The sequence below is a fragment of the Bombyx mandarina genome, chromosome 04 (assembly GCF_030267445.1).
Source record: "Bombyx mandarina strain Sakado chromosome 04, ASM3026744v2".
In the NCBI taxonomy this organism is placed as follows: domain Eukaryota; kingdom Metazoa; phylum Arthropoda; class Insecta; order Lepidoptera; family Bombycidae; genus Bombyx; species Bombyx mandarina.
Window position 1 is genome coordinate 3,600,480 of NC_143211.1, and position 11,890 is coordinate 3,612,369.

The following is an 11,890-nucleotide window of genomic DNA, read 5'->3' on the forward strand; positions in this document are numbered from 1 at the left end:
TTAATAACATTTTTCACTCATTATTCATTACATTTAGTAAAGTTAGTTAGCTACACTAAAAAGGAAACAATTTAATTTTTTCACAAACAAAACAATTTATGATTATTTAAAAGATCACCGATTAATTAGGAGTGACGAAGTTCGTCGTAATCGTTGTGATTTTAACGTAGTGAATTCAAATAACTGTGTTTCACACAGATTTCCAACTATAGTCGGATTTTTAATTAGACGAAGCCAGCTGACAGTAGCTAATGTCACTTTGTGAAATAATGTTGCTATATTTAAAGTAATAGTGATGCGTTCAGTTCTCGTTCAATCACATAAATGAACAATGAGTGTGAAGAGTTACTCATTAATTTCAAACTATAAAAGAATATTATTTATATTTTACAATAAAATTGTATTAAAGTGATCCAATATAATAATATGTTACTAGTAGTATGTAACTACAATCAGTTTTTTTTATTTTCATTACCTATGTACCTATAATTGTTATATTTTATACATCTATAGTTTCAACTATATGATGCATTGGAAATAGGACAGTCTTACAAGCTTCCTCGCAATGTTTTTCTTAATGTTTAAAACACTCGGTATTCAGTACAGGTAGATACCATAGGAACATAATGTTTCGTCGAAAACTCGTTGGTATGTACAAAGCACGGCTAAAATTCGAACCCCGTGCCCGATATCGGCAGTTCGGCACACTAACTATTCACTAGACAATCGAGGCAATTTCATTAATTCAGGAGTTTTTTCAATCGTTCACTTTGTCACAACACTATTTTTATTTCATCAAAAACTGACAACACAGTAAACGTCAGTTTACTTCGTCTAATAAAAAATCCGACTATACATATGTTATTGTAACGATAAATGATTTTTTTTAATCACAATTACAACTATGAATATCTTAATTAAATCATTATGGACAACGAAGCATTAAAGCGAGAAACCGAACTGAAGCGTTTAATATTATATTTATAGCACTGTTAAATAAATAGCATCATTAACTTTAATACATAATCACATTATTATACATTATGTACGCACTGAGGTAAACATAAAATGGTAATACCAAAAGTATTAAGTCAGAAGACACTTCTGAAATATCTCAAAATCGATATTAATTCTACCTTAACTGACTCTTCAATGACCCAGTGTAGCATTATGAACAAAAATATAAAAGATAAACCTAAGATAAAAGATACAACTAAGTCCACTATTTTTTTTTACTTATAAAGTTATTTTGTACTGCACGCAATGGAAAACGTTTAGAAAGTGCGTTGGTCATGCCTCCAAAAACTTTAATATACATTGCTGGTCCACAAAATATGAATTAATAAAATGTTTGAAATTAATCCTGCCCTAAAGCAAAAGACGCCGAGTCTTATGGTATCGAGCGGGTGGTCAAATCCCATTGACAATTTTTTCAATATTTCCACTGAAATACCATATATAATTCATGTTCGCAAACGTCTTCCACAATGAAAGAATAATATCTTATAATAAAATAAAACTTGCAAAAAATATAATTTCCGTAGTTACTGATGGTAGGACGTCTTGTGGGTCCGCATAGGCAGGTACCACCGCCCTGCCTTTCTGGTTAAAATGGTCGGACAGCCGTTATACTACACCATTGAGACTCAGACCTCATATCTCAAGGTGGCCGATGGCGTTCACGTAGTGATGTCTATAAGCTCCAGTAACCACTCAACACTCGGTAGGCCGTGAACTTGTCAATCACCTTAATAATTTGAATACGGAATAATTCCCTTATCGAGTCCGAGAACGATGACTTTAAATCTAGTGTAGACCATTAGAGTCTAGGTTATAGACCATAGACATTAACTCCCAAACTTTTTATTTATAACATTTACCACTTAATCCTTTTATTTACACAATGTAATTTCATTTATGTAGCGAAACAAAACCAGAAGCGGCTGGTTGGTGTTCGTTAATGCGATTGGCGCTTCTACTGATCGGACATGGTGCGAGCCATCTTGCTGGGCGGCGCACCGGATTCGGATCCGTCGTTAATGAATCTCTTTTTGTCGATGTAGTGCAGCAGAATCTCTTTAGTGACGGGATTCTTGATCGATTCCCAAACGGCTGAAATAAAATATACGTATATACAGGGTGTCCCAGAAAGAATGGATAATCCTGAAATTCCTCATAGTAGAGCTATTCGGGTATAATAAAGACAAATAATGTTTAATTTATTCTCAATTTGACCACGGACTATAAGCAATAAGAAAAGTTTTTTATTATTATTGCTTAGATGGGTGGATGAGCTCACAGCCCACCTGATGTTAAGTGGTTACTGGAGCCCATATACATCTACAAGGTAAATGCGCCACCCACCTTGAGATATAAGTTCTAAGGTCTCAAGTATACTTACAACGGCTGCTCCACCTTTCAAACCGAAACGCATTACTGCTTCACGGCAGAAATAGGCGGAGTGGTGGTACCTACACGTGCGAACTCGCAAGAGGTCCTACCACCAGTACCACCTACCAGCGATTTTCGTAAAAAGGGGTACAAAGTTTTTGCTTCACGTATTAATATTATTATATAGATAAGCGCGTGGACTCACCCATGGCCGTGTTCTGGCTGTTGGGGAAGGACTTGTCCGTCCGCTCTCGCATGAACACCCACTGATTATTCTCGAACTTACATTCGATTATTTTGTTGTCATAATTTTTTAATTCTTTCGTCAGCTTTATTGTGTCCCATGGGTTCGAGCATTGTCCAACGTACAATAGTCCAATTTTTTTCCTAACGATACTGAAATACGAGAAGCACACGTGTTCGAAGGCACGTCCATATTGTTTAACTGTGTCCTTAGTGAGAGTTTTTTAACGTTCTCGACCGCGTAAAAGTTAACTCAAATTTTTAGGGAGTTCGAGAATTAAAAAACTCGCACTGAGTACACTGGAAACAGAACGAAGCGGAGACAGTTTTGTTCGGAATAATTTATATTCATCCCAAATTCATTCGCATCTTTAAATTTATTTATATGGTATAAGGTACTTAGTTATAGTAAAAAATGCGAAGAGTTTTAGGATAATAAATTTGCAGGGGTCAAAAATTATAATGATTTTTTTTATTTATTGCTTAGATGGGTGGACGAGCTCACAGCCCACCTGGTGTTAAGTGGTTAATGGAGTCCATGAGATATAAGTTCTAAGGTCTCAGTATAGTTACAGCGGCTGCCCCACCCTTCAAACCGAAACGCATTATTGCTTCACGGCAGAAACGGGCAGGGCGGTGGTACCTACCCGTGCGGACTCACAAGAGGTCCTACCAAATTATAATTTTGCGGGTTTGATTTTTATTACACGATGTTATTCCTTCACCGTGGAAGTCAATCGTGAACATTTGTCAAGTACGTATTTCATTAGAAAAATTGATACTCGCCTGCGGGATTGGAACACCGGTGCATCGCTCAACACGAATGCCCGGTGCATACGTCTTATCCTTTAGGCCACGACGACTTCAAAATGTGTAATCTATATTCGTGCCACGAAGGGTCCGGTCCCGACGTCGTCTCCTCACCCGGCTACAGACTACAGTCTCATATAATATAATTACCCCACTCCGCTTTCAGTGTCGATTTTCAGCAGAAAATCTAAACTGTTCATGTGACCGGGTTTCCATTTCAGCACTTTGTCGCAGGTGCCAGCGATGTACGGCTGAAAAGAAAATAATGCATTTTATTTTATTTAGTACTAGCGACCCGTTCTCGCTTCGCTTCGGAAACATTAAATTTTATTATTGACTAGATCAAAATTCAGTTGTAGTAACTTTTGTAAGCTAAGGGAGAACATTTTTAATTTTAATGGCAAATTTTCAAGGGCATTTCAATTCAGCCCGCAATGTACGACGCTGATACGTCGACCCCACTTCAGAGCAACAATAATATAATATTGACAGACCTCAAGAGACGGCTGAAATATGAGCCCATCTGGTTCGTGGAGGAGTTGCCTGGCGAATTTCTCGCCGAGTAGTTGCCTCGACATCGTAATGTCCCAGAACTCTTTTCGTCTCACGCCGAATGGCTCCTTCTCTCTCCTTATTAAGCCTTTGGTCATTGCCCGTATCCTGCAACAGTGAACTAGTATGTGTCTTTTGAAACATTGGCAACACGGGATTGGCATTCCTATTCTAAAACTATTTGGCGGAATGCGAGGAGCCAAGTTGTGTGAATTGTTTTATATTTATTTATTTATTCAACTTTATGTACAAAGGTGCATAATGCCTGATGCATTCTCTACCAGTCAACGAAGGGTGTTGTAGAGAGTTCTGTGGTAGGTATATTTCTTTTTGAGAAATAAAAAATAATAATATTATTGTATACATTAACAAACACATACACACTGTATACATTTATTTTTATTTTAGTGTTTCTAAAAGTTTTAACGTGTAATAAAGGTGGTTTATTTTAACATCTGCGAAAGTGTACAAGTGGAGGATAATTAAATAAAAGTCTTGGGACGTGACTTCTCGGGTTCTTCCGAAATATCCACTGAAACAATCTCGGTAAATACATATCCTACATTTCAGTGAGACTTTATTTCGTTTCATTTAATTTCATCTCAATTGATTAAAGTCTTGTGGGTAGACCTAACAACGGAGGGAAGATCTTCCACCGAGCGGGTGATATTGCTCGGTTGACGGTAAAATGTTGTTGTTCGGAGATTGTATATATGCGAACTTATCTTGAAAATGTCGTAAGCGAGATTCAGGCATCTGTCAAATATCTTGTATTGTATGATGGTTACCGCCACAGTCTCAATTCGCTTTTTGATGATATGAAGCGAATTTCATTTTTCACAGAACATTTTTTTTATGTACTCCGTACGTAGAAATAATATTTGATCTCCTATTTATAAGGTCTAGCAAGCTTTAGTCCGCCAAGATTTCGCTTCTCACAGAAACTATATACTATTATCTAATTATACATCCTTTGATGCAGCTTCTATCAATATTCTTGGTAAGAATCAATATGGGAACTGTATTCGTATTCTTCATCTTTTTTCCACTTACCGACGTTGAGTCCGTCCACCAAACTAAGCTATAAGATAAAGAATTTTAAATGTCTCTGCTGAGGATTTGGAGGAACTCTAAAAGCCACGTCCATCGACTGTTTACAAACAGCACGCCAAGTCCCCCCCCCCCCCCACTCTCCCTACCTGGGATTGATGATTTCTTCACTTATATAGTTCAGTCTTGTCGGGTAGAATTCAGCTTTTCCGATGTCTTCGTTCTCGAAGGCGATGATGTCATAACACAAGTACCTCGGCGTTTCAATGCCGTTCTGCTTGTCTATGACCATCTCCTAGAGTGACAATGTTCTATGAGTGCAATGCAGACAGACAGACAAAACAAACTAGTGAGCTCCAAGCTCCGCCCAGACGCCCCGCCCTGTCTATTTCTAAAAAACAATCATGCGAACTCATATCTCAGGGTGGGTGGCGGCCTTTACGTTGTAGATGTCTATGGGCTCCGGTAACCACTTAGCACCAGGTGGCCGTGAGCTCGCCTAAGCAATAAAAAATATCTTATTCTAGTGCGGTGTTTCTCAACGTGGGGCCCACGCCCCACAAGGGGGCAATTTGATAATTAAGGGGGACCATCGCACTAAATTAATATAAAAAAATCTGTATTTTTTTTTTTATGTTTTGAAATATTACTTACTGTGTTCTGATAACAATTTCATAGTGATTTCTTTCTAAAACCTATTATTTATGGTCATTAAGTGAACAAACAAATTTTTTAATGTTAAAAATTATGGGTTGGGGGACATAAAAATTTTAGAAATGTTACAGTGGGGCGTGGCACAAAAAAGGTCGGGAAACAATGTTCTAATGCCACATAATCAAGAGGTTACCGGTTTCATTCCGGGCACATGTCACTTTAGTCGTCAGTGCTCGGTTAGTATTGCCATAACAATGACAGAAGGACTTTTTGATGTGAATTACAGAAACAAAAGTGATGTTTTACTCACACCATCGAGCAGAGTGTCCTTGAGGTGATGCGTCAGATCGGATTTATGTAGAAACTTGAGGCCGTGAACTTTGAATACGTAGTTGTCTCTGTCCAAAAAGTACACTTCGTCTTCGCCGTCTATTAACATCATATATCTGAGGAGAAATACATGTGGAAGTGGAGTTTGGTACTTTTTATTTTTATTATTGCTTAGATGGGTGGACGAGCTCACGGCCCACCTGGTGTTAAGTGGTTACCAGAGCCCATAGACATCTGCAACGCTAATGCCGACACCCACCTTGAGATATGAGTTTTGAGGTCTCAGTTTAGTTACAACAGCAGCCCCACACTTCAAACCGAAATGCTTTACTGCTTCACGGCAGATATAGGCAGGATGGTGGTACCTACCTGTGCGGACCCACAAGAGGTCCTACCACCTTCCATAGTGAAGCATTTTTTTTACTAAACATTGTACTCGGATACACGATTCTGTTTGCGTTATTAAAAATTCAACCTCACGTCTCAAGGCACACTGTAGATTCTCGGTGATGCCCATAGGCTCCAGTAATCGCTCTCGACAACGAGAGGACCGTGATCTTGTCTGCACGTCTACTAAATTGTCTTTTATTATTGCAACATCAAACAATCAGTTACCTGAAGCCGTCTGCTTTCCACGAGACCCTGTATGGCTTCTTGAGTAGCGACAGGTTGTTCATGTTCATCGACACGGGCTGCGAGCCGGGGAAGCCTTTGCTCTTCCAGTGGCAGAACTTCTGTGCTTTCTTTTGTATCTCACTCACTCGAGGTTGAATCTCAAATGGAACAACATTCTTAACGCCGGGCATAAAGTCCTTCTTTATCATGTTATTGTGTTTACCTTTCTTCTGTTTCCTGTCGCTACATCTGTAAGAAAATATATTAATTGGTTTATTGTACAATAAGGGTTAGTGTGAACAGGTTTTCTACGTGTTGTCTGTGAGGCCTCAAGTGATTCAAGGGTTGCTCTCATTCACAAACGAACTCGATTCATAGTTAAGAAAAAATGGGCCCGTGTGCTCATAAGCTATGGTAATTGAGCTTGCTTGCTTAGGTACAAAGATAATGTGGTCATACAGTCCCGTTTAAAGACTGAGACCATACTGCTAACTTCATAACACGGAAGTAGCTCGTGAGTTCTATTAGTCATCTATAGCAATTAAGAAGACCTATTAGTAACTGGCTTCAGCAATAAGTATTCTACCCAGTTTTATGAGGCAATGGAATGTGTTCGTACCAAAAGTGTCAACCTGAAAGTTCAAGTACGACCAATGACCGACGTGAACAATTTTAACAAACAGTTATTATTCTTGTATACCAATCACAGCAGAATATTGTCAGGTTTGACTAGAATTGACTAGATATTAATAAATATAAAAATTTACCTAAGGAATAACAAGAACTTACTCTGATGTATCCTGTGTAGCACTCGGGTTGTCATCATCAGATTCTTCTTCTTCTATTTCTGTAATTTGAGATTATTTATTTAATTCCATGGTTAATTGCACAATGGATCAATTTATAAGATATATTCATATTGACTGACACAATGCTAATTGTTAATTGGTAATCACAGTGAAGCAGTTGCATTTAGTGATAGATGGGACAATGATTATACAATACATAAGAGACAGTCTATGGTTTTCTGAAAGCACTTTACACATCATTGACCAGCAATATTACCTAAAAATTTACATCATGTCACCGGCTATTATTTCTTAATTGGATGTGGAAGTAATAAAATGTAAGCATTAGTAATTTTTTAATATACAGCAGTAGTCAACAATGTGTTGACCACATGAACAATGAAATTGATCTAATTGAGATTGTCTGGCCTATTTCACCTACGTTATTTTTGTGCTTACCATTGCACCAGTCAGGTCTTCCAGGAGCCATTGGAGTATCTTCAACATCTCCATATAATTTGAACAATTCAGTGAGGTAATCTTGCTTGTATATTCCTGGAGGTCTGCAAATCAAACAAAGCCATATTTGGAGCCCAAACAAACAATAACCTGAATACCACTACTTTGACACTGACTTGAAAATGAAATACAATTACATTGATAGAAGTTGTGTGAACTTTAAGCTGTATTTCTTTTTACTATCATTTTAAGCAGACATGCACACAGGCTTCTCAATGGCCGTGATATTTTTTTTATATTTTTACTTGAAAACAAAGAGATTTAAACATAAATACAGCATAGAAAACTGAATAATCCAGGGGCAGGTACTTAGCAGTAACAACAGTGGTGTTTGTGGGCTTTTCTAACTACTTAACACCTAGTGGGTCATATGTTCATTCACAGGCTACTCAATAAAAAAAACATAGTTCTTATTTTCTCAATTTCGAGCCAAAGGCAATGCAAGCTTATGCTTAGTAATTTTGTGATGTAATTTGAGAATGGTTAATGAAAATTTAGACACATTAATTTTATTTTCAAAACACATTTCATTAAAAGTAAGACCATAAAATATATTTACCTTTTTGTATTAAACTCTTTTAAGGCAGCTTCAATACTACAGTCCATTTCTTGAACCATGAAAGACACAATCAAGAAACCTGTTCTGTTAAATCCATGTGTGCAGTGAACAGCTATGAGCTCAAGAGGTTTTTTCTTCATAAAGTTCTTGACAGTGTGTATGAAGACCCTGAATCCAATAAGGTGTTTTAACTTCATTGTCTGGTTTCAAACACTAACAAAATAAGTCTAATTTTTATTAATCAACACACTGTATTCCTCTTTTATAACACAAGTACTAATTACATGAAGCATGGCATTAAACCAGTAACAGGGATATTTTTTTTAAATCTATTTTTTTGCATTTAGTTATTTTGATTCTTTAAACATCCCATCATAACACCATTATATGTCAATGATTATATGGAACACAACAAACAAACTTAAATATATTTTTCACTTTGTAATTCACATCCTATCTGTTAACCAAATGTCTATAATTTTTCATAATGAATAGTTATTGTATTTATTATTCACATTGACTGAAATGTATAATTTATAATTATTGTATATTATAAATATTATAACACTTCATCAAACCTTATTTGGTCTTCACTCGGTGCCTCTCCGTGACCTTTGCATTGTATTTTCATATATTTACAGTCCATTTCCTCTATCTCCCCTTTATCGTAAAATCTGCTTGTATTTGTGAGATCAATCCATAAACCTATTTTTTTCTAAAAGAAAACAATTTTTTTTCTAGACGATATGAACAATTTAACCGCATGCTCAAAAGTTGTGTGTACAAAATTGTAAATGAATTTTATGAGATACAATGACTCGTATATATTTGTATATTTTTGAGTCTCAAATTCAATTTATGATATTATTGTTATTTTTATGCAAATATAAAATTAACTAGTCTTAATTTTTATATTAACTTGAGTAATCTCTTTTTACCTTAATACTTTTAGAGAAGTCGAAAATCATTTTAGGCGTAAAACGACACTTTTCGGGCACTTTTTCATTGAATTTTGTGCCCAATGGTGTTTTAAAAGCTAAAAACGATTGGGCTATTAAAGATGTACACTTTCTCGGGCAATTCAACCACCTACTGGGCAGTGGACCTGGATCACTTTTCGACATTTTCAGCAGAGCTACAAGCCTAGTTAAATAATACGATTCAACTTATACACAATCCAAAAGAATACAAAAATGTGTCTCTGGCGTTTTGCTTTTGAGTTATCTTCACAAACTATAATAACAGTGTATCGTCCTAGTAGTCAAATCTCAGAAATTTTTCTTGAATTTTAATTCAATAAACAAATATCGGTAGTACTCTCGTGTTCTTTAGCTTATTGTTTTTTTATTAAATGTATGATAATTTGTGTTGTCGACAACCTTAAATCCTGTGTCAGTCTATGATTTTGTGCTGTTGACATTTTTTTTTTTTAATTTATTGAAAGCATTGGCAACACGGCCATCAGCTTAAACTAATTTTACAAAAAAATAGAACATGAAGTAGAACTTACAATAAAAACACAAATAAAAGAAACAAACCAAACCAAGAAACAATTACAAATCAATGAAAACAACAAATTAATGACAAAATGAATTACAAGAACTTACTATAAAAAAATAAAAAATTACAAGTTTTCAGTTTACAAGTTCAACAAACAACAAAAAAAGAACATGAGTCGTTATAAAAAAATAATTAAACTTGCACATAAGCAGGAGACCTATGATACATTCATGAATTATACATTCATAGTCGTCCTATAGTGTGAAGTACAAAATTATACACTATTGAGAATAGTTGTGGAAGCTTTAAAATACCTTGAATGGAATTAGGAATAGATTTTAAGCCTGTGTCTTTACATAATGTATTAAACAATAAACTCTGTTGATTGAATTCAGGACAATTAAAAAAAATATGATCTAGATCACACATGCCAGAGTTACAATAAGTACATGCAGCTGATACACTTAACTTTAATCTAAAAAGATGCGCAGGAAAATGGCCGTGGCCTATACGTAATCTACAAATAATCGATATAAAGGCTCTTCCCGGGAAGAATCTAAAATTATCAAACCAAGATTTAGTACTAGGTACTGGGACTATTTCAGCTAACCATTTACCTTTCGTTTCTCTGGACTTAGACAAGTAATTAGACCAACGTTTCATCATATTTTGTTTAATTGAATAAACTAAATCTGAGTACGGAACTTTAAAATCGGAAATATTCATATCTTTTGTAGATTTGACTAATTTATCAACAAATTCATTACCCACAATACCAGAGTGACCTGGCACCCAGCAAAATTCAATAAATATATTTCTGATATACAAAAAACTCAAACAACTTCTTAACTTATAAATTAAATAATTTACAGATGCACTAATACATTTATTATTAAGAGCTTGCAAGGCGCTCATTGAATCAGATAGAATTAAAATTTTGTCCCCTGCAGAGTAATTGACTCGAATGTGCTCTAAAGCATATATAATACCTAGTACTTCAGCCGAAAAAACAGAGAAAAAATTGCTATGTTCATGGACGAATCAAAAAATGCAAAACTAGTTCTAGCTTTAGTTTTAGAGCCATCTGTATACACTTTAACAAAATCAGTCTTATCTTCAAGGAACTCCAGAAAATCATTTTTAGATTTAAACTTGATTAGATCAACAGCCACATCTCTCAACATGTCATGAAAGTTATATTCGAAACAAGGCAATAGGGTAGACCAAAATACCACATCCTGAAATTCAAAATTCAAGTACGTTACGGCACTGGATATGGATGAAGAATTAGGAAGCGGAATTATAAATTATAATTTGGAATATTTGCATACTTCAAATACCTGTAAGTTACTTGATTATCATGGCTAATAAGCTTAAGGCAATAATTATCTAATATAAAACTTCTTCGTATGAATAGAGGAACAATACCAGCCTCAACTTCCAAGGAATTAATTGGAGACGACATCATAGCACCAGTAATTATTCGTAATGCTCTATTTTGCACAATATCTAATTTCTTAAGAATAGAAAAATTTGCGTCCGAAAAGAACATACAGCCATAACCGAAATGGCTTCGGATTGTTGCAAAGTAAATAGTTTTTAAAACTTTGGGATCAGCTCCCCATTTTATTCCAGTTAGCGATTTTAATATATTCAAACCTAATTCAGCTCTTTTACAAATAACATCAATATGAGTTTTCCACGAAAGATCAAAATCTAGAGAAAGACCAACATATTTTACGAAAGATTGAGCAGGAATAATATCATAATTGTATAAAACTTTAGGGTAATGCAATCCAAAATAAAATTGCAGAACTTTTGGAAATATTGACCTCAAGTTTTAGGGAATTTGTAAGTAAATCGTAAATATTACGACGGT

The 11,890-nt window shown here is 35.4% G+C and overlaps 1 protein-coding gene and 1 pseudogene across 1 annotated transcript; both read right to left on the bottom strand.

Moving 5' to 3' along the window:
• Nucleotides 1–961: 961 nt before the first annotated feature.
• mRNA-cap (RNA guanylyltransferase and 5'-phosphatase mRNA capping enzyme) lies at nucleotides 962–9,942 on the bottom strand. Its single transcript, XM_028182594.2, has 12 exons — nucleotides 9,450–9,942; nucleotides 9,090–9,226; nucleotides 8,512–8,679; nucleotides 7,893–7,996; nucleotides 7,435–7,492; nucleotides 6,646–6,894; nucleotides 6,011–6,146; nucleotides 5,196–5,341; nucleotides 3,939–4,104; nucleotides 3,595–3,695; nucleotides 2,597–2,787; nucleotides 962–2,112 (listed from the first exon to the last, which is right to left on the bottom strand). Exons 1-12 carry the CDS (start codon nucleotides 9,633–9,635, stop codon nucleotides 1,976–1,978), a joined length of 1,779 nt encoding a protein of 592 aa, XP_028038395.2. The 5' UTR covers nucleotides 9,636–9,942; the 3' UTR covers nucleotides 962–1,975.
• A 240-nt stretch (nucleotides 9,943–10,182) lies between these two features.
• On the bottom strand, nucleotides 10,183–11,574 carry LOC149503078 (uncharacterized; annotated as a pseudogene).
• Nucleotides 11,575–11,890: the final 316 nt, after the last annotated feature.